This window comes from Rana temporaria, chromosome 5, assembly GCF_905171775.1.
Source record: "Rana temporaria chromosome 5, aRanTem1.1, whole genome shotgun sequence".
NCBI classification, from domain to species: Eukaryota; Metazoa; Chordata; class Amphibia; order Anura; family Ranidae; genus Rana; species Rana temporaria.
Window position 1 is genome coordinate 134,157,019 of NC_053493.1, and position 24,138 is coordinate 134,181,156.

At 43.6% G+C, this 24,138-nt stretch overlaps 1 protein-coding gene across 3 annotated transcripts in view; it reads right to left on the reverse strand.

Moving 5' to 3' along the window:
• Window positions 1–3,687: 3,687 nt before the first annotated feature.
• CUL1 (cullin 1) overlaps window positions 3,688–24,138 on the reverse strand; it is a 145,562-nt gene continuing 125,111 nt past the window's right edge. For all 3 annotated transcript variants that reach the window (XM_040353154.1, XM_040353155.1, XM_040353153.1), the window contains exons 17-22: window positions 20,054–20,146; window positions 17,455–17,502; window positions 14,746–14,828; window positions 10,686–10,791; window positions 9,603–9,716; window positions 3,688–4,276 (exon numbers count right to left, since the gene is read on the reverse strand). In XM_040353154.1, coding sequence (XP_040209088.1) covers window positions 4,196–4,276; window positions 9,603–9,716; window positions 10,686–10,791; window positions 14,746–14,828; window positions 17,455–17,502; window positions 20,054–20,146 — 525 coding nt within the window. In that variant the 3' untranslated portion in view covers window positions 3,688–4,195. The remainder of the gene's footprint in view (window positions 4,277–9,602; window positions 9,717–10,685; window positions 10,792–14,745; window positions 14,829–17,454; window positions 17,503–20,053; window positions 20,147–24,138) is intronic.

Sequence of the window (24,138 nt, forward strand, 5' to 3'; positions counted from 1 at the left end):
GGTCACTGATTTGTTTTTGAATGTCAGAAATGTATATTTGTGAATGTTGAGATGTTATATTGGTTTCACTGGTAAAAATAAATAATTGAAATGGGTATATATATTTTTTTGTTAAGTTGCCTAATAATTATGCACAGTAATCACCTGCACACACAGATATGCAGTCACCTGCACACACAGATATCCCCCTAAAATAGCTAAAACTAAAAACAAACTAAAAACTACTTCCAAAAATATTCAGCTTTGATATTAATGAGTTTTTTGGGTTCATTGAGAACATGGTTGTTGTTCAATAATAAAATGAATCCTCAAAAATACAACTTGCCTAATAATTCTGCACTCCCTGTAAAGTTTGTGGCAACAGTTTGGGGAAGATACTTTTCTGTTCCAGGAGAACTCTGCCCCTGTGCACAATGCCAACTTCATGAAGATCATTTGACAAGTTTGGTGTGAAAGAACTCGAGTGCCCTGCACAAAGCCTCGACATCATTGAATGCAAAATCTGAGCCAGGTCTCCTTGTCCAACATCAGCACCTGACCTCACAAATGTTCTACTGACCGAATGGGTACAAATCCCACAGACATGCCCCAACATCTTATGTAGTGGGGAAATTATTTGATCCCCTGCAGATTTTGTAAATGTGCCCACTTGCAAAGAAATGAAGGGTCTATAATCCAGAAAAAAAACACGATGCAAATGTTATAAATTGAGTTGCAGTTCAGTGAGTAAAATAAGTATTTGATCCCCTACCAATAATCCTGGCTCCCACAGACTGGTTACGGTATGTGCTCATGTACATGTGGTACACAGATTAGTCCTGTCAATTTAAGAAGGTGCTCCTATCGAGAAATCATGTGTATAAAAGACACCTGTCCACAGAATCTTTCTTCCATTCAAACCTCACCATCATGGGCAAGACCAAGGAGCCGTCAAAGGACGTCAGGGACAAGGGTGTAGATCTGCACAAGGCCGGAATGGGCTACAAGACCATCAGCAACGAGCTTGGTAAGGAGACAACTGTTGAAGCGATTATTCCCAAATGGAAGAAACACAAAATAGCCATCGATCACCCTCGGTCTGGAGCTTCATGCCAGATTCTGCCTCATGGGGTAAGGATGATAACGAGAATAGCGAGGGATCAGCCCAGAACTACACGGGAGGAGGTTGTGAATGATCTCAAGGCAGTTGGGAACCACAGTCACCAAAAACCATTGGTTACACAATACGCCGTAAATGGATCCCGCAAGGTCCCCCTTCTCAAGAAGGCCCATGTGCGTCTGAAGTTTGCCAATGAACATCTAAAATGAGAAGGATTAGTAGAAAGTACTGTAGTCAGATGAGACCAAAATTGAGCTTTTTGGCATTACCTCGACTCGTAGTGTTTGAAGAAAAATAAATGTCGACTATGACCCCGAGAACACCATCCCTACAGTCAAGCACGGATGTGGAAACATGATGCTTTGGGGCCGTTTCTCTGCTACAGGTACAGGCTGCATTGAGGGGCATAGGACGGGGCCACGTATTGTAAAATCTTAGATGAGAACCTTCTTCCCTCTAGAACACTGAAGATAGGTCTTCCAGGATAACAGGATGACCCAAAAAATACTGCCAAGGCAACAAAGGAGTGTCTCAAGAAGAAGCACATTAAGGTCATGGAGTGGCCTAGCCTGTCACCAGACCTTAATCCTATAGAAAATGTATGGAGGGAGCAGAAACGTTGGAGTTGCCAAGTGACAGCCAAGAAACCTTAAAGTGGAGGTTCACCCTTTAAAAAAATTTCTGACATCACACGGAGTCGCGCCATCCTACCGACAGAATGCCGGTGTTTTTTTTTTTCTCAGCACATACCTCGTTATCACGATTTTCACCACACGGCAATCCCGCGGGACTGGGCGTTTCCAAGCGCTGCCTGTGATTGACAGGCTTCCGAACGGCGCATACTGCGCGTCACAGGTTGCCGATAGAACCCGAACGTCGGTGCGCAGGCGCCATATAGAGCTGCACCGACGTTTGGGTTTTTTCGGCAACCTGTAACGCGCAGTATGCGCCGTTCGGAAGCCTGTCAATCACAGGCAGCGCTTGGGAACGCCCAGTCCCGCAGGATTTCCGTGAGGTGAAAATCGTGATAACGAGGTATGTGCTGAGAAAAAAAAAAAAAAAACACCGGCATTCTGTCGGTAGGATGGCGCGACTCCGTGTGATGTCAGAAATTTTTTTGAGGGTGAACCTCCACTTTAAGGATCTGTAGGATTTCTCCAAGTCATGTTTTGCTTGGGGATCAAATACTTATTTTACTCACTTCACTGCGACTCCATTTATAACATTTCTATTTTGTTTTTTGGTTGATATTCTGTCTCTATCGTTTAACCACTTGCTTACTGGGCACATTTACCCCCTTCCTTCCCAGGCGAATTTTCAGCACTGTCACACTTTGAATGACAATTGCGCAGTCGTGCGACGTGGCTCCCAAACAAAATTTACGTCCTTTTTTCCCCACAAATAGAGCTTTCTTTTGGTGGTATTTGATCTAAGCGTTTTTTTTTTTTTTTGCGCTATAAACAAAAAGACTGACAATTTTTAAAAAAAAACTATATATTCTTTTTTTGCTATAATAAATATCCCAATAAAAAAATATATATATATTTTTCTCAGTTTAGGCCGATATGTATTCTACATATTTTTGGTAAAAAAATAAATAAAAATCACAATAAGCGTATAGTGATCGGTTTGCGCAAAAGTTATAGCGCCTACAAAATAGGGGATAGAATTTCGAAAACATTTTTTTTTTACAAGTAATGGAGGATTTTTGTCAGGACTGCGATATTACAGCGGACAGATCGGACACTTGATACATTTTTGGGACCATTCACATTTATACAGCGAACAGAGCTATAACTACGCACGGATTACAGTATAAATGTGACTGGCAGGGAAGGGGTTAACACTAGGGGGCGAGGAAGGGGTTAAATATGTGCCCTGCTAGGTGATTGACTGGGGGAGGTGACCGATCTGTGTCCCTATGTACAAGGGACACACCATCGGGCTCCTCTCCCTGACAGGAAGTAGATCTCTGTGTTTTTTCACACAGAGATCCTCGTCCCTGGCTCCAACTGCCGTTCCCGGGTACCTGGCGACCATCGCGGCCCCCAGGCACGCCCATCGGCACCTGAGTGACCCAGTGGCCGGAGGACGCCATAAGACGGCCTCCCGGCATTATAGAGCCACCTTGTGGACTTCAATTTACAATAGCCGGGATGGCAAGTGGTTAAAATACACCTATGATAAAAATCATAGACCCTTCATTTCTTTGTAAGAGGGCAAACTTACAAAATCTGCAGGGATCAAATAATTATTTTTCCCCACTGTAAAAAGCCTTCCAGGAGAGTGGAAGCCGTTATAGCTGCAAAGACGAGGCAAATTCCATATTAATGCCCATAGTTTGGAAATGTCCAAAAGCTCATACAAATGCGATGGGCAGATGTCCACAAACATTTGCCAATATACGGTACTGCATCTCCACCCATTCATTGATATGCCACACGGGTAAGACTTGCACATCTGCCATTCTAAGACAATGTAATAAGCATTTTAAATTTCCTTACCAAAATATGGTCTCTGTATGACGATCTTAGCTTGTGATCGCATTTCAGAGGGGTTAACATCTGAACACAACTCGTACAGAAATGTTTGAATTCTCTTTTTTTCGGTTTTATTTTCACACATTAAAAAAATGAAACACACTATACAAATGGGATTTCATAGCAGATTACATTAGGTCCATTCCATACTCTAGGTCATTGTGCTGCCAATATAATTAGAACTAGCTTCATTGACATCTGGTGCCTGTACAGCAAAATTGGACTGATTTAAAAGGAGGGAGGTGGTAGCATGCAAACATCAGTTTGGGTACAGGCTCCCCTCAGTTCCTAAATTAAAAGGGCTTAGGTGTCCATATATCCATATTTACATGCTTGAAATGGTGGCAGTCCCCAGGCTGGCATTTGGGAGTCCTGTTTCTGGGTTGGTAAAAAGAGTCGGACCAAGTGGCAGCAATTCAGCTCCTATGAAGTTCCTCTGTGTCACCATTCTTTCCATCATACCACTTTCACTATCTGCTGAGTGTCACACAAATGACATTTATCCAATCAGGCAATTTCTAAATAATAAGTATAAAATTTTCTCTTTTTTTCTTATTCAAGCCAGATAACTGTATGTGTCCTTTTCTCCATCCACGCGCTCCAGGTACTCCTTTTCTATAAGGATATCGATACATTTCTGGAAAGAAAGAAAACAATCAGTTGTGAGAGGCCATTTCAATACAATCATCATAGACAATCAATTACGAGGACATGTTGGCGGACAATACGAGGAAATGACATTGTGTGCGGAGTGACCGATCTCGGACAAGGTGGTACAGAAGGTACGCACAGCCTTTTTTATTCCAGAGGTGAGATTAAGCACAACCTACCGTATTACTACCCCACTAATGAGAGGATTTAAAGTTTATCCCCTACTAATAATGTGATATCATACAAATGGAATGTTGTGGGAGGGATTGGTGTCACAGTGGGATGAGCCAGTCATATCTTACTCCTTTCACTCAATTTACCATTGGTAATACTATAACCGCAAAAAAGTACAGTATCTGCTCTCCCCACCTTCACAGCATTGTGTTATTACAACAGTATATGTGCACTTCTAGAATCTTGCAAGGCGTTTTAACTGATAAAAGTCAATGTCTACTATCTAGCAGGTGGCACCATTTCAATTATGTATAGTAACAAAAACTCAGACTAGAGCCCACCAGTGGTCCGTGGACCATCACATTTTGGTGGTCCCCAGGTGTTCTGCAGCAAGCATTCTGGCAGAAGTATACTGACCAAAGTTTCCAGTGTTCTCAATGGCAGCTCGCATTGATATCCAATGCCTCCCTTGCAGGGGCGGACTGACCATTGAGTCACTCGGGCACTGCCTGAGGGCCCCATGCCACTAGTGGGCCCCATCAGGGATGCTAGGCTCAGTAAAACCAGGGACAGTATGTAAAAATCTTTTTTTTTTTTTACATTTGTCCCTGATATGTCCGAAACCGATATGCTTTTGATGTGAAAATCCAGAGATTTTAGCTGCCTCTGCACTTCCTCCTGGCATTGGTGGCCATCTGTAAGCCCAGGGGCCCCATAATCTTCTATTGCCCGGGGGCCCCATGAGTTGTCAGTCCGCCCCTGCTCCCTTGTAGCTCCAGCTCCTGTGAACTGAGAGGAAGGCACCAGAAATAATATAGAGGGCGGGAGGTGAGGGAGGGGACTTCCAATGGCAGTGCCGATTATAGACTATAGGAGGGAGCATGGAGCTTGAGCACATGGCTGGATAAGGTGGTGAGATCCAATGAGGAGTCTGTGTAAGATAGCAGTGTGATACAGAGTGAGGGGGGGGGGGGGGGCAGAGGGCCAGAGCATTATGTGTATAAGGCAGCAGTATGATCCAGGGGGAGGAGGGCAAAGAGCTGGAGCATTGTGTCTATAAAAGGCAGCAGTGTGATCCAGGAGGATGATGGCAGAGTGCCGGAGCATTGTGTGAATAGGTCAATGGTGTGATCCAGAGGGAGGGGGAAAATAGCCAAAGGACTGTGTGTATAAGGAAGGGTTTGACAATTTTTTTTGGAATCTAGGAGCCAGCTAAAAAAGTTAGGAGCCAGAAAACGCACCCCGTCCCGACGAGCTTGCGCGCAGAAGCGAACACATACGTGAGCAGCGCCCGCATATGTAAACGGTGTTTAAGCCACACATGTGAGGTATCGCCGCGATTGGTAGAGCAAGAGCAATAATTCTAGTCCTAGACCTCCTCTGTAACTCAAAACATGCAACCTGTAGATTTTTTTAAACGTCGCCTATGAAGATTTTAAAGGGTAAAAGTTTGTCGGCATTTCACGAGCGGACGCAATTTTGAAGCGCAACATGTTGGGTATGAATTTACTCGGCGTAACATTATCTTTCACAATATTAAAAAAAATTAGGATAACTTTACTGTTGTCTTATTTTTTAATTCCCAAAAAAGTGCGCTTGTAAGACCGCTGCGCAAATACGGCGTGACAGAAAGTATTGCAATGATTGCCATTTTATTCTCTAGGGCAGGGATATGCAATTAGCGGACCTCCAGATGTTGCAAAACTACAAGTCCCATCATGCCTCTGCCTCTGGGTGTCATGCTTATGGCTGTCAGAGTCTTGCTATGCCTCATGGGACTTGTAGTTCTGCAACAGCTGGAGGTCCGCTAATTGCATATCCCTGCTAGGGTGTTAGGATAAAAAATATATATATGTTTGGGGGTTCTAATTAGAGGGAAGAAGATGGCAGTGAAAATTGTGAAAAATAGTGAAAAATTACATTAGAATTGCTGTTTAACTTGTAATGCTTAACTTGTAATACCAACAGCCACCACCAGATGGCGCCAGCTCACAAAAAAGTATTTTTTTTTTGCCCACCTTCCAAGCCAAGTCGTCAGGACACTATTTCTAGTCGCCATGGCGACCGGGCTTTGTCGAGCCCTGGTATAAGGCAGCAGTGTAATCCAGGGGGAGGGGGGCAGAGAGCCAGAGCATTGTGTATATAAGGTATGCAAAATTAATGTTAGTTGTCCATGAAATTCAAAATTGTGAGCTCAGTGGTCCGTGAGGTCCAAAAGATTGGGGACCACTGCTCTAGAGCAGGCATGTCAATATTGTATTTGTTATGCAACAGCTCACTTCTTTCTTGTGACCTGAATGCAAATTTTAGCATTTAACATGAATGCGGCCCCCAGCAGCTGTACAGTGGCTAAAGGTTACAATAACTTGCATAAATCTGCAGCCTAATACGTGAAATGTTTTATGAACCCTTTGTCAGGGGCAACATATATTGGCTACAGCAGTTACTCTAATGAAAAGATCGTGCAATCATAATTTTTCAGGAGTTACAGTGCATTATACATAGCAGGGGTATTGAATATAAATTCAGGGAGGTCCAATCAGTAAAATCTTCTAGCAGAGGTCTGAAATCGCATGTTTGTGCGATGACCGAGATCCTTCACATCACAGCCTCCCACCCTCTTTGATCATAATAGCGTTCTTACTTAGTCTCCCCAATCCCTCCTGCATATCAACCCCCCACCTTAACATCACAGCCCCCCACTTCATATAAGTGTTCCCTTCACAGGAGTGCCCTCTGCCCCTTTCACACAACCCCTAACCGTAGCGGTATGAACCCCCCCTTCACAGCTGTCTCATCTGCCCCCCTTCACATCACCCGTCACCCAAGCCATTTCCTGTGTCCCTTCACCTAACCGCCCCTTCCACAGCCATTTTCTCTGCCCCCTCACCTACCCTACACAGTTATCCAGGATGGAGGGCAGACAGCACAGCAGAAATAGACAGTGGCGGGGGCTGCCAGAGTTAACTTTTTATAATAACAAGCTAGTGATTGGTTGCCAAGATGCACCTGCTGATTAACTTGGAAAGTTACCTCTGGGAGATCCCATTCACATCCTCCATCCATTGCTCCTGTGCCTCCCACCCTCCGTTCAGAACTGTCCTGCCTCCCACTTTCCACAAGAATGACAGTGGCAGAGGCTGGGGGATAGCTCCTAAGTAGCATGACCAGCGGTCGGGCTGTCTGGGCTTGTGTCTGCCATTTAGGGATGCCCGATTCATACTGTGGCTTTCAGTAGATCTTAGAGATTTGACCCATTTAGTGTCAGCCTATGGTTTTTAATTCTGACATGTGGTGTAGAGAAAAAAAAAAGTCGTTCCAGTATATTCTACAGACAGAGGAGCTCTAAGGCTCCATTCACACACTGCATAGCAGAATGCACATTCCTGCTTGCGTTTTTTTGTGTGTGTGTTTTTCGCACATCTCCGCAGATCGGGGATAGGGCAGCCCATTCACTTGAATGGGCTGTTCTACATTTGACAAACATACCAAAGAATCTCCAGAGCCTCTTCGGCCATGGAGCGGTGTGCTAAGGCAGCAAAATCGCACCGTGTTTGGGGGTGCCATTAGGAAATAATGTGTTCCATCTTTTACCATGTTTCTGTAAATGCCGGCAGCAACATGCGATTCTGCCCATATTTTCAGAGCAGTCAAATGTGAATGGGGCCTCTAGATTGTTTAAAGGTGAACTCCAGGTAAACCGCTAAATATACAGATTAAATACATAACTGGAAGCCATTTTGTCTGCATTTAGCTTACTCATGCAACACAGCTCCGACTAGCAGGATAGGAAAACTTATTTTTCCTCTGCTGAAATTAACACTTGAACGTGTTTTCCCTTCCCCCAACCCATGATTGGACAGTAAGGCCAGGATCACACTTGTTTGGTATGATTACAAACTTACGCTATTGTGCATTGCATCAAAGGCAGACCATTTATTTTGAATGGGCCACATACACACACACACACACACACACAATTTATGGAATAAAAACTGCACCGACTCTTTTCCCAGAAAATACAGTGCAATGGGGCGAGATGCAGAGTGCATGTGTTGGCTTGGTGCAAAGGGTGCTGTTCATTTCTGGATTTTTCATCTTTATATGGTGCATACAATATTTCATTGGAAAAGCAGGTAATGTGGATTCAGAATGACCGACATTATGGGCCAGATTCACAAAAGAGATACGACGGCGTATCTACTGATACGCCGTCGTATCTCTGTTTCTAACTATGCGGCTGATTCATACAATCAGCTACGCATAGCTAGTCCTAAGATCCGACAGGTGTAATGGACTTACACTGTCGGATCTTAGGATGCAGTACCGCGGCCGCCGCTGGGGTCATTTCTCGTTGTAATCCAGCGTCGGGTATGCAAATTAGCACTTACGGAGATCCTCAAAACTTTTTCCCTTCGTTAAGTCGCCGTGTTAGTTTGCCGTCGCAAAGATAGGGTACCTTTTACAAAGTGTAAAGTTAGTACACCATGTAAAAGTGTACCCGTCTTTCCCGCATCGCTGTCAAATTTTTTTTCCCCGCCGCATCTCTTTTTTACCCGTCGCGATTCACAAAACTCGGCGCAACGTAACTTCGCGCAAAGCACGTCGGGAAAATAACGTCGGGAGCATGCGCAGTATGTCCGGCGCGGGAGCGCGCCTAATTTAAATGGGACTCGCCCCATTTGAATTGGCCCACCTTGCGCCGGACTGATTTAGGATACACCGCCGCAAATTTCCAGGTAAGTGCTTTGTGGATCGGGCACCAACTTGTGTAATTTGCGGCGGTGTAACTTAAATCAGAAAAGTTACGTTGCACCCGCTCGTTTGTGAATCTGACCCTAAGTTCCTAAACCTCCAGGACTGCCAAAGTGTTATCACTGCAGACGAGGACAGGAGCAGAATAGAAAATGTTGCAACAGTTATTTTAATTTATATTTTAATTTATATTTTAATTTATTTCAGACGAAGGGGACATAAACCTGGTGAGCAGAAAAAGAAATTCAATCCAGGGTCTGTTTTCCCACGTTTCAAATAGAAGGGATTCACAGAGAAGTTTTTTTTTTTTACTGGGCGACAAAGTATGAGCAAGTAACATATGACCCAGACATTCCACAGAAATCGCAATCAATGTTACATACTTTGATTACAGGAACACGTGGCTTGAATCTTGATGATAGTTGGGTCAAGACTTCTCCAAGAAGTTGCTGGTGTTTCAAGACCTTTCTCATTTTCATAATTCGTACAATGGCGGCCTAAAATCACAAGAAAATGAACACCTAATATAACAGAGCTTTCAATAATCATTCTGAAATATAGCACAACATTTTGAAATTCAATAAAAAAAAAAAGATATGAACATTTAAGAGTGTCACTTAATGTGTGTCTTTCTCAATGGTACACAAAGCTGTTTGACTTTTAACGGTGATCAGCTATGGTTATTTTAATTAGCTCAGCATGAAAAGAGCTTTCCTGGAACATTTCAGTCCCTGGTAGTGCAACTGAAGCAAAACAATCAACTTTGGGTGGCAAGCCACTGTCAAAAGATCTCAGTGATAAAGTCAGGCGATGAATACAATTTTGTCATTTGTTTTCAAAGGCTTTATGAATGCCTAGAAGCACACTGAAGTCTATTATTAAAGCGGGAGTTCACCCATAAAAAAAATTTCCCCTTAGATGGATGCTCGTTTTGTCTAGGGGAATCGGCTAGTTGTTTTAAAATATGAGCTGTACTTACCGTTTTCGAGATGCATCTTCTCCGTCGCTTCCGGGTATGGGTCTTCGGGAGCGGGCGTTCCTTCTTGATTGACAGTCTTCCGAGAGGCTTCCGACGGTCGCATCCATCGCGTCACTAGTAGCCGAAAGAAGCCGAACGTCGGTGCGGCTCTATACTGCGCCTGCGCACCGACGTTCGGCTTCTTTCGGAAAATCGTGACGCGATGGATGCGACCGTCGGAAGCCTCTCGGAAGACTGTCAATCAAAATAGGAACGCCCATTCCCGCAGCCCATACCCGGAAGCGGCGGAGAAGATGCATCTCGTAAACGGTAAGTACAGCTCATATTTTAAAACAACTAGCCGATTCCCCTAGACAAAACGAGCATCCATCTAAGGGAAAAAAGTCTTATGTACGGGTGAACCCCCGCTTTAAGAAGTCGGCTATAGGTGTCTCAGTCTGAGCATATAAATAAAAAGAAATACCCTAAACCGAGTTCAGGGTATTACCTGGATGAGAAGTTTTCGATCTTCCTCAATGTTTTTGTGCGTCGTCTCCTGTTCTTGTTTCTGCTCGGTTTTCATGGGGACGTTAATGTTAACTCTAAGCTTCTTACTGCCAAAGCAGACATAGAAAAAAAAAAAAAAAAAAAAAAATCGAATTATCGTGCTATTCAATGCAAAGTTTTCTTTTTTAAAAGGCATTCATTTATAAACATAGTAAACACATGCCATCCAAACATGGGGACGGCCGTAGTGTTCGCTACGCAGAGCTCATCAAAAGTTCAGATCAGGATAATATGTACTAGACCATTTTTGGAATAGCATTTCCATTAGTAAAACACAAGTGATTTGTACAACACCTGAGAAGCCGTGCTGTTCAGCCATGGCTGCTATACTTTAATAAATTTTTTTGAGCATGCATGCCCCTTGTAAATAAGTTTGTACAAACACAACACCTGGTTTATCAGACGGCAAACATATGGTAGGGTGGGCGGAGCTAGATCCTTCCAATGCAGCAGTATAGCCTCTTTTTTGCATAGAAAAATATCAAGACGCAACATAATACGCTTGCAGGTAAGTGGAACATAATTATCCAACACCAAGTAGACAAACTTCTGGAGATTTTGGAGATTGTAGATAGAAATTAATTGTTAGCATGTCAAACAATTTAGCCGAAAACGTGCAAAGCGTTAGCCGAGTCTTCCCCACACCTAGGGCAGCAAGCTTGCTCCGTCAACCCCATACGATTCAGTGTAGCAGGAGTGTAATGCAATTGGTGACTACATTTAAAGGGTATTAGTTTATCAGCTGTGCTAATAACATCTTGCTTGAAAGTTTCGGTGACCTCCTCCCAATCTTCCTCTGCAAGATCGGGAGGGTATGCCTGCCATATCTCACAAGAGGAAGCAAAGGGGTGGGGACCTGCAGGTTGTAAGGCATTGTCAAATGTAGTTACCAATTTATCAGTACAAGGGTCTGACACAAGATGTTCCAAAAAAGATGTGGTCCACACTCTGCACTCCAAATTGTGCTTTGCACGGCATGACTTAGTAAGGCTGCATTTACACCTGAGCATAGCGTTTTCCGCTGCGATTTTTGCAGCATTTTGCCATGATTTTGGACAGGTCTAAAGGGTCACCAATGTTAAAAGCAGAACAACACCCAAATCTGCCTAAAAAAAGTACCAGAACTTGTTTGAGCTTCAAGCGTTTTGGAACTTCTGGCTTCAGGTCTTTTGGAGTGGGCATGTGAACCATCTCCATAGAGAATAATAGATATTTTCCCCTCCAGCGTTTTGTAGCTTCAGGCTTCAAGCTACAAAATGCTCAGGTGTGAATAGGGTCTAAGAGGTACTTGAAAAATGTATTAGACATATCAGCCCGTTCCTTTAGAATATCAAAGAAGATGAAAGTTCCCATCACATACACCAGAGATAAGTAAATAATCTCTTTAGCCATCCACCAAGATGTATCTGGGTTCTAGCAAAGTTCCTTAAATTTAGAGTTGCGCCACAATGATGCATTTGATGCAAGTAGATCCTTACCCCCAGAGGAGAGGAGCTTCCCTGTCATCTATAGGAAATGCAACAGATTTGTTCCAGCCAACTTTAAAACCCAAGACTACTCCAAAACCCTCCACACCACCTGAATGAGCCCACGGAAAAAAAAAAAAAAAAAAGCCTTGGCGACACTGAGATACATCAAAGTGTCGTCCACGTAAAGTGAGATTTTCTCCTCCAGCGGGCCCCAAAAGATACCCCCAACCTCAGGGATCTGTCTAACAGAGATAGCCAACATCTTTATAACCAAGGTGAACGGGAGAAACCCTGCCAGGTACTACCATGCTGGAGGGAGAAAAGTGGCAATATATCTCGGTTCATACGAACCTTAGCACAGGGACTGGTGTAAAGAAGCTGAACCCATTTATTAAACTGGGGTCCAAAACCAAATCTGGACAGGGTTTTCCACAAAAATGACCACTTATGCCTCGTACACACGACCAGTTTTCCCGGCAGTTTTTTTACCCAGCAGTTTTCCTATGGGAAACACTGCAGTGGAGCATACACACCAGGTTTTCCGGCCAAAGCTCTCATGGCAGTTTTCCTGCCAGGAAAACCGTCCGTGTGTAGAGGGGAAAAAGCTGCCGAGCCGTTTCTCGGCTTTACAAGAGTAAAAAGTCTGCTGGGAAACCCGATCGGGTGTACGAGGCATTAAAAAAGTGTTGAATGCCTTTTTGATAGCCAACACCAGTGCACTATCCAATGCAAAGTTTAAAAGTTTTTTTAGCACTGAAAGCATAGACCACAATTTTACCAATTTAAACCTATACCACCCAAAATGTCTAGAAAGTAAGCCCCCCTTCTATTCTGTCCAAATCTCACCTCGGGCTTTGTTTGTGTCAGAATTTGAAATCTAGGCCTATACTGTAAAACTCATATGCTATAATTAAATTCCTGGGATTTCCATTGTAGACAATCTACTAAAGTAAAACAATTTAATACAGTCATTCTTCTAAAAGTATCTGGAAAACTTTGACTGGAACCATCTGCACACTTTCTTAATGCAGAGCTCCAGGTGAACAGCTATACATATCTGAACTATATAGACGCGGTACAATAAATTTTAACCTGCCAAACTGTTTGGTAATTCCCTAGATCCTAGACTTCTCTGCAGACTACACTGCAGTCATGCAATACAACTTGGTCTGGGACCCAACCTAACCTATTACTGAACAAAGAAGCAGCAGCACACTGGTGAGGTCATCCATGTACTGACCCCTGACTGCATTACCCGTTTGGGGAGATGGCACCATACCACCCTCTCTCACAGTCTCCGTTCTGCGGAGGATTTCATGAGTATGTTGCAAATTAGGTTTTAGGTACTCATTTTAATTCTATATAGAAGTATTAAAAAAAAAAAAAAAACATAAAATTGCATTACTTTGCGATACTGAAAATAGGCCATTGCGATTCTGTATTCTGCAGCAGCTAAAATAAACACTATTCACACAAACATTTTTTTTTTTTTTTTTTTAAGTTTTTAACCACTTAAACCCTTGAAGATTTTACCCCACTTCATGACTAGGCCATTTTTTGCTATACGGCACTGTGCTGCTTTAAACCACTTCAGCCCTGGAAGGTTTTACCCCCTTAATGACTAGACCATTTTTGCGATACGGCACTGCGCCGCTTTAACCGACAATTGCACGGTCATGCGACGTTAGAAACAAAATGTATGCCTTTTTCCCCCCTCACATATAGAGCTTTCTTTTGGTGGTATTTGATCACCTCTGCATTTTTTACGCTATAAACAAAAAAAAGACCAACAATTTTGAAAATGTTTTTTTTATAATACATATCCAAATAAAAAATGAATACAAAAAAAAAAAAAATGTCTTCATCAATTTAGGCCAATATGTATTTGGATACATATTTTTGGTAAAAAAAAAATCCCAAAAAGCGTATATTGATTGGTTTGAGCAAAAGTTATAGCGTTTACAAAATGCTGGGATTTTTTTTTTTTTTTTTACTAGTAATGGTGGTGATCAGCGATTTTTAGCGGGACTGCGACATTGTGGCAGACAAATTGAACACCAGTGACTCTAATAAAGTAAATAGTGCTAAAAATAGGCATGGTTACTTTGATAGGGAAGGGGTTATCAGTGGCAATCAAAGGGTTACATGTGTCCTATCCTATGAGGTGCTTGCTAACTGTGTGGGGGTTTCTCTGACTGGGTTAAGACAGATCAGTGTTCCTGCTTAGCAGGAACACAAGATCTCCATCTTCTCCCCTGTCAGTATGGCGATCTGCCTTGTGTACATAGGCAGATCACCGTTGTCTCTCCAGCCAATGATTACGGATGGCCAATTAGCATGCGATCGCGCCTCCACCGGCGCATGCCTCCCAGATGTACAGGTACGTCGTTACGCGCAATAGCGCCAACCTGCCAAAGTACATCTGCGGTAGGCGGCTGGCAAGTGGTTAAATGACAATTGACGAAAAGACGAATATTATATAATTTTTTCCCCCACAATCTGGAAATCTGTTAGGAATTTACATCTACATACTTTTTATAGCCCAAATACAGCTTTATTAAGATATCCGGCCTCAGCTCCACGTCATCAACATTTGCATTTTCATCTTCTAATACCTGAAATAAAGAAAGAAATAGTAAAGAAAAATGTCATTCAGTAATTTCTGAATCAGAACAATAAGTTTACAGTAAATCGAGCATACTATTATAGAAATTTTTAGAGGCAAGCAGTACTTTAAATTTCAAGGAGGGGGTATATTAAAAATAAATAAAGAAAAAATGATAGACTAAGCTTTTTACATTTTTATTAATGCGAGAAGACCTGTGCAGTGTTTTTTCCACTCTCCCTGTCCAAATTTCAGAGATTTCACCAATTTCCTGTCTTGGTGAGCATTAAAGGAATTAAGGGAAAACCTTTCCATCAGGGACATAAATGGCAATAAAAAAAGGTTTTAATTCACCCCCACGCAACTATTGTACACGGGAACGTTTTTTCAACCTCTCCTGAACGATTTAACTTGACAGATAGTAACCCACATTTAAAACGTCAGTTTTGCCGCATTTAGCGGCTTTTTGCCACGTTCGTGTTTAGAAGCGTTTAAGAAAAAAAAAAAAACACGTGCGTTACTGCAATACATTTTTTTGCTTTCTAAAAAAAGTCTCTAAACTTAACTGCCTAGAAATGACTATAAACAACCCTGTGTATATGTACTGATAAGATAATATAGAGGAGAGTTCAGGAGCAGTTGAACAAAAATACCCAACTGCTCCTTGACCACTTAAGACCCGGACCTTTATGCAGGTAAAAGGACCTGGCAAGTTTTTGCGATTCGGCACTGTGTCGCTTTAACTGACAATTGCGCGGTCGTGCGATGTGGCTCCCAAACAAAATTGGCGTCCTTTTTTCCCACAAATATAGCTTTCTTTTGGTGGTATTTGATCACCTCTGCGGTTTTTATTTTTTGCGCTAAACAAAAATAGAGCGACAATTTTGAAAAAAATGCAATATTTTTTACTTTTTGCTATAATAAATATCCCCCAAAAAGATATAAAAAAATGTTTTTTTCCTCAGTTTAGGCCGATACGTATTCTACCTATTTTTGGTAAAAAAAATAAAAAATAAAAAAAAAATCGCAATAAGCGTTTATTGATTGGTTTGCGCAAATTTTATAGCGTTTACTACAAAATAGGAGATAGTTTTGTTGCATTTTTATAAAAAAAAATTATAATTTTTTACTACCAATGGCGGCGATCAGCGATTTTTTTCATGACTGACATTATGGCGGGCATATCGGACAATTTTGACACATTTTTGGGACCATTGTCATTTTCACAGCAAAAAATGCTATAAAAATGCATTGTTTACTGTGAAAATGACAATTGCAGTTTGGGAGTTAACCACTAGGGGGCGCTGTAGGAGTTGTGTGACCTTGTGACGTGTGACGTCATTGATCGTGTTTCCCTATATTAGGGAACACACGATAAATGAAGCTGCCACTGTGAAGAACGAGGAAGCTGTGTTTACACACAGCTCTCCCCGTTCTTCAGCTCCGGGGATTGATCGCGGGACTCCGGCGGCGATCGGGTCCGCAGGTCCCGCGGCCGCGGTCACGGAGCTTCGGCCCGGGCTGGGCACTTAAAGAGGACGTACAGGTACGTGCCTGTGCCCAGCCGTGCCATTCTGCCAAAGGGGAACTGCAGGAGGCGGTCCTTAAGTGGTTAATGTCCATTTACCAGCGGTGTACATAAGACCCTAATCCAAGAGTTTATGCCGTATGTTGGAGATTTCAGTTTTACTTGCTTTGGCTATAGATCCACTTTGAGACACAGGGCTCATTCTTGAACAGAACACATTTAAGTAAAATACTTATATAAATGAATCAGTAAAAATACATAGCAATTAATAAATATTCTATCTAAATTGTTGAACCCCAGGCAAATACTATTTCATGCAGTTGAGCATTTTATTTTTAGAGTATCCATGGCCAAAATTCTAAATTCTATTCCTAGGCTAGTCCTATTAATCTGGAGGGGGTCTGCAAACATATTTTGTGAAGATCCCCACATATTTACTTCCTTGAATTCTGTGACATGTAGTGTCACTATGCCCTGTGAGTAGGCACTGCTGTGTCACACATTTCACAGAGCCTGCCTTCTGATCTACAGAGGTGCTGAGAGGAGGAGTTTCAGGAGGTGGAGTCCACACAGAAAATCACTGCAAGCAGCGAGGTACCATGGGATATATAGTCATTGAAATTGAAAGTAAACAGCAGAGAAGCTGCAAAGCATGCAGGGAATCCAGGAAGTTGTGGAAGGAGATGACCAAAGGATAGAAAGAACTTGCAACATGAACAGCGATTTTTAAAGTAAGCTTATATTGGAATCTCAAAAATAAGGGTATTCTGTGCCATTGCCATGCTGATGTCATAAAATCAATGTGTACGCTGTGGCCATAGAACTCCTTTAACAGTAGCAAGTGTAAACACCTGAGAATTTGACTTGGGATCAGTTTCTTGTAATCCCCTGTACAGTAGACCGAGCGAACAGAAGGATGAATTCAGTATTCTGCTGCTCCTTCATTCACAGGGTGGGGGCTGGGTGTTAATTACTTCATGAAAGCATACAAGCTGTCTGGCTGGGCTGTATCAATCTCACGACTGGGTGACCAGAAACACAAATTCTTGGCATTCAGCTTTAAGAACCCAAATTTTCATCATAATAAAAACAGTAACAAGATACTCACCAATAACTTTGATTTAAGCAAAATTTGTAGAACTTGTACCAGGATGTCCTGTAACAGAAAAAAAAAAAAATACACCCTAATTAACATCCTTGTGATTTGTTGGTATTGTGTCCAATATTACGTTATCTGGACAGTTTTCCAAAAAATGTGCGGCTCATTAGCGTTTTCTCACATTTCCAACAGCAACAGATCTAACAGAACTGTTGAAGTAAGGTAATGCTCAAATACGCAGTGCAACTTCTTCCCCACCCCTAGACACAACGTTGAATACAGTGCCCTTTCTTTTCCACATGGGTAGCCTGGCCACAGTTGTCAGAACTCCACATGGGAGCATTTCAGAAGATGAAAGCCAATAGATTTTGTATTGGTTGCCATTGCAGCACCGACAACAGCGTGCACATGTTTGTTACCACGACAAACTAATACACATACATAGGTAACCCAATCTGATCTGCTCAATCATACAGTTTAATGGTCCTCTTAGAGAGCCACCTATGACACAGATCTTTTTCGTGCCTTAGCAAAGTGCTTGGAGATCTCAATATAGCAGAGCACATAACTGGTTAAAGCGGTGGTTCACCCTCCTTCACATCATTAGACCATTACATTCGGCATCGTAGCACGAGCTACGGTATGCCGGTCTTAAATTTTTAATCCCCGTACTCACTGTGCTATCTCTCATTGAAGAATCCAACTCCCGCGGGGAATGGGCGTGCCTATGGAGAGGGAGGATGATTGACGGCCGGCTCTGACACGTCACGCTCCCCGAAGACAGCCGGAGTAGGTCTCGGTTCTTCACGGCGCCTGCGCACAGGCTATGCGCAGGCGCCGTGAATAACCAAGCCTATTTCGGCTATTTCCGGAGAAGCGTGACGTGCCAGGGCCGGCCGTCAATCACCTTCTCTCACCATAGGAACGCCCATTCCCCGGAATCTTCAATGAGCCATAGCACAGTGAGTACGGGGATAAAAAATGTAAGACCGGCATACCGTAGCTCGCGCTACGATGCCGAATGTAATGGTCTAATAAAAAAAAACATTTTTTTTTTTTTAAACAGGGTGAACCCCCGCTTTAAGGTCAGGGTAATTGAAAATTAAGCTCTGGATGCTGCTGTATTGACTGCCTACATCACAAAAGTATTCTGAGATCCTGAGAGATGCCAGAAAGATGTGCAGTTGTATGCATGCATGCAATTTGGTAAAGAAAGAAATTCAGGACGTGGGGGCAAACACAACACGTATGTTTGCAAATAAGACAAGGAAACCGCTTTAGGCTAGATTCACAATGTTGTAGGTGTGGGACGGCGTGAAAATGGCGCCTACTGCAGCACCCCCAGCCACAACGCACTGATGCAATTTCACAGACGTGCAGGGCTACCATTCATGCTTAAAGCGGGAGTTCACCCGAAAAAAAAAAATTGAGATTAGATTGATGCTCATTTTGTCTAGGGGAATCGGGTAGTTTTTTTAAAAACGAATCAGTACTTACCGCTTTAGAGAGCGATCTTCTCCGCCGCTTCCGGGTATGGTCTTCGGGTCTGGGCGTTCCTTCTTGATTGACAGGCTTCCGACGGTCGCATCTATCGCGGCACGAGTAGCCAAAAGAAGCCGAACGTCTGTGCGGCTCTATACGGCGCCTGCGCACCAACGTTCGGCTACTTTCGGAAAATCGTGACGCAATAGATGCGACCGTCGGAAGCCTGTTAATCAAGAAGGAACGCCCAGTCCCGCAGCCCATACCCGGAAGCGGCGGAGAAGATGCATCTCTAAAACGGTAAGTACTGCTTCAATTTAAAAAAAACTACCCGATTCCCCTAGACAAAATGAGCATGAATCTAATCTTAAAAATTGTGATTTCCGGGTGAACCTCCACTTTAATGGCACCCCCCTTGCATCTGAAAACACAATTTGTTTTCGGGTGCGAGAAATCACATGGTGCAAAAGCACCACAATTTCTCTGTGGCTGAACTTTTAAAAAGGTGTAGGGACCTTTCTTCCTACACGTACAGCAACCCATTCAAATAAATGGACCGCTTTGCACGCACAAACACAAGCCACAGAAGACGCGTGTGTGTGAACCTAGTGTTAAAGGGGAAGTAAACTCTCTATGAAGCCGTTTTTTTTTTAATAAGCTAGTATAGCAACGTATTGCAACACATTCCACATTAATAATAACTCCCAATTGCGTGTCTTACCGTTTTGCAACGGTTTTAAAAATTCTCCTTCCTGGGAAAAGGCAGCTCCATTTTAACTGCTGTCTTCGAGTCCGTCTAGCAATTTACTTCCGCCCTTCCTGATAGTCTGATCTGTATTCTCGCACATGCACATTGGTGTTCCTAGCTAAGACTCACTCTAGTTTTGGGATCACCATGACTACCATGTCCCACTGCAATATGCCATTGTTTTAATTGAACGCCGTGATGTCCTAATATTTACACCCCTTGTGACGTGCAAGGTCACAGGGGGTATATCAGAAAATATTGAATAAGACCAATATCGCTGGATCTCAGAGCTGTGCCACGAGTGAACATGAAGGACACAGCACACATCATTATGGACTTTACACACCGACATATAAATACATGTGGAACATAGCATACCATTTTTATCTGCGTACTATCTGTCAGTTGCTGTACTGTGTATATATCTTCTGTGTTGTATTGTAGCAGGATTGCCATCTGGAATGTGGACGCCTAATAGACAGAAAAATATCAGATATCATTGTACACTGCACCATACGTATTTTTTAGGCATTGGTGTAACATCAACACTTCAGCAAAGCTTTAACAGAGAATAAAACCAACAATAGAGTATAATTGTGATGCATGCTCATTGCATGGGTAGAGAGAGATGCGAGCTGTCTGGCAGGTTACAATAGCTCATGAAGCATTGTTAATTAACCACTTTTCCCACCACCTTCCCCTTGTCTCCAACTCTTCACGCTACATGGAATTAGGGAGCTCAATACATTACATTTGAGAAGATGGATTAAGAGATTAATTGTGGAAGGTCAACTTCAGACATAAACAATGCATGGAAATCATCTCTTTAGAGTAACATACTCCGGTGATCGACAAAAAGTCGATTGTGATCTACTTGCCAATCAGTGTCATAAGAGGTAAATCATAACCTGCCAAGCCACCCTACTCTCAGAAGGGGTCACCCCCTCAGACTTCAGATTGACGCACGAATCAGCACTGCAGAGCCATAGAAAGTCCTAGGCTCCTTTCTGGCTCTAATGCATCATATGAAACAGCCAAGGGAAGACCTGGAAGGATTTCTCCCAATCTGCTGGGTGCCACTGCATCTGAGGTCTGGCGAGTCAGTTTTACAGAGAAGGGAAAAATTCTGGCCGATCCTAGCTTGGGGGGGCAGATATTTGTACTGGAAGGGGGGTATTGTCGCATCATGTGGGGGGGGGAATATACCGTATTTATCTTCATACAACGCGCCCCGGCGTATAGTGCGCACCCCAACCTAGAAGAAAAATTCCTGAAAAAAAAAAATACTTACAGTTTGGATGCCCCTCGTCAGTGTCTTGCCCGGCATCCATCAGCAGCCTTGTCCGGTCCAGTGTCCTCCCCGCTGTTTTTCAGCCGATCCCCGCGCTGTGTTTGAATCACTCCGCCGACATATACCGAGCGCAGTACACTCGGCTCCTCTCGCGTAAAGGACGTACAGGACGTGACCGGGCAGGCTCGGCTCCGCTCGCAACTATACCCGAGTGTACTGCGCTCGGTATATGTCGGCGGAGTGGTTCAAACACAGCGCGGGTATCGGCGTATATCGCGCACCCACGATTTTGCCCTGATTTTAAGGGCAAACAATAGGATTTTTATAACAGCTTACCTGTAAAATCCTTTTCTTGGAGTACATCACGGGACACAGAGTCTTAATCATTACTATCTGGGTTATATTCCACCATCAGGTGCTGGACACTGGTGTAATCAATTAGAACAGGAAGTTCCCTCCCTATATAACCCCTCCCATACTGGGAGCACCTCAGTTTTTGTCCCAAGCAATAAGTGTCCCAATATCCCCAAACAAGAGGGGTGGGGACTCTGTGTCCCGTGATGTACTCCAAGAAAAGGATTTTACAGGTAAGCTGTTATAAAAATCCTATTTTCTTTATCGTACATCACGGGACACAGAGTCTTAATCATTACTATCTGGGATGTCCTAAAGCAATGCTTACTGAGGGGAGGGAGACACCAACAATGCAGACTGCCATGAGACACGAGGAATTCTAATGCTGCCTGCCGCATATTGTGCCAACAAAAAAAGGCTGCATCCTCCTGCCGTCTTATGTTCACTTGATAGGATTTAGTGAACGTAAGCACAAACGACCAAGTTGCAGGTCTGGCAAATCTGAGTCATAAAGGCTTGGTAATGCACCCCGCATGAAGTGCCTACTATCCTGGTAGGGTGTACCCCAAAAAGAAACAGGGGGAAGCCCTCTCTATAAACCACAAGCCTGAATAATAACCTGATGAATCAACAGATGATAATAGTTGATTTAGACGCTGCCTGCCCCTTGCTGGGGCCTCCTGGTAGCGCACCAACATCAGTCTTCCGTATCCGAGCAGTCGCTTCAGATAGGTCTTGACCTCTCTTACTATAACGAGAGAGCGCATAGCCATTTTAATAGCCGATCTGAACACTGCCCGCCCCATCTAGGGGCTTTCTGGCAACAAAACGTTAGGTTTCTATATCTGAAGCCTTCAGATAGATCTTTAACTGCTCTTATCTTTATTAAGAGAAGCAATAACCTCTCCTTCCGTGGATCAAGGTCCTGAAAAAAAGGAAAAGGAAGGCAAGAATATCTTAATTCAAGTGAACACTGGATCCTTCTGGCCAATAAGGTTGGGTGAGTATTTAACATCACCCTTCTTGTACAAATAATTAAGTATGGCTCTATACAAAGAAAGTTGCCAATACTCTCTTGCGGAGGCAGCCGCAACCAAGAACACCAATTCCCTCTTTAGAAGGATAAAGGGAAATATTTATGGTGCATCAGCCCAAGGTGCTGACTCTGTAAGCCAGCATACTGGATCCAATCCTCCGAGCACAAGGGCGCCTTAACTGGCGGACTTATACCTGTCACCCCTTGTATAACGGCCCAGATCAAGAGTGTGCCGAGATCGGACCCTTGATGGAACCTAAAGGCCAGCTCCATCTCTTTTCCAATGTAGAAAGGTAAGAATTTTACCTAGGACCTACTACCAAGGATTCCACCCCTTGGTTTCACACCAGGAATATGGGCCTTCCATATCCTAGGATATCTGGTCCTGGAGGCCAGCTGTCCTGTATGAATCAAGGTAACTGCCGCTGATTCTGTACGCCCCGATCCTCAAGAATGCAGGCTATAACAGCCAGACCATTAATACACATGTATGCAAGACAGGATGTAACCCTGCAAAGCAGGCCTGGACAAGCTGTAAGGGACCCTGGGTCCTCTACGATCAGTTCTGCTGTCCCTGCGCAGTAAGGTTGTATGGGCTATGCTGGAGCAATTAAGCCAGCTTCCGTTCTCTTCTGATGTAGCATGGAAGCCACGAAGGTTGCGGCCCTGGGGGGAGATAACACATAAACCAGCGACAACTGGGACCCCAGGGTCACTAAAAAATCTGTCCCACATGCGGGTGGATCCTTTGGCCTTGACAAAAAGTTGTTCAATCTCTTGTTGAACCTGGACGTCAACACCCTTTATGTGCAGGGTAACGTTTGTGACATTTGGTCAGAAAAAAGTCGGGGTGTAGAGGCCAATCTCCCGGACCCGATTGTTGATGGCTCCAGCGAATCGCCTGCCAATCTAGCATTCCATGAAATGACAATTGACAATAGGCAAGGCACAAGCTCTTCTCTGGTAACCAAAGTAAACCACTAGAGAGGCATAGTCAGATTGTATTCAGACAGAGCAACCCTGTAACCTAAACGTTCAGGTCCTTAAGCCGGATGCTCCATCCGTAGCTCTAGAAAGCTAGCAGATAAGGCTCCCTAGGAGCTTGACCACCTTCCCTGTGCCGTGGTCTCTTACAGGCCTGGATTCTATCCCTAGAGGCCAGTCCTCGCAACCTGCTCCCAGGTAACGGGTATGAAGGATATTCCCTTCTGCCAATCATTCAGTTAAGAACCCTAAACTGAAATTCCAGCATATCCCTGGGACAAGACTCCTAGGATAATGCTAAGTTAGGATCCACTCGTTCCAGGCCAACAGAGCAAAGTTTATATCAGCCTTGAATAAAACTGAGCATAGGGAACTGTGTTTGAATAAAGACAGCATATTCCCTCTAGACTGGGATCCCAACCCAGGAGTTCCAGATAATTAATCATGCTGGACTCCCCTAGGCCCAGCCATGCTACTGACTGATCTGTCAGCACGGGTTTGCCTCGGAATGACATTACTGCTATACCCTGGGCCTTTAGCCCTGCTAGAGGTGGGCCCTAGCAGCCTTGTAAATAAACACACATGCAAATAGCTCCCCCTATGTGCATGTGGCAACCTTTAAAGCCATATGCCTCTATGGAAGCGTGTGTTCATAGAAGCGTGAGTTCATAAGAATATGTTTTCCGCAAACACACGAAAGAGGGGGCGTGCTGTATACACGCATACATATAGCATGTGAGCTATGAACAAGCATCCTGCAAGCAAGTATGCGCCTATGTAAGGCCAAGGAATCCTGTA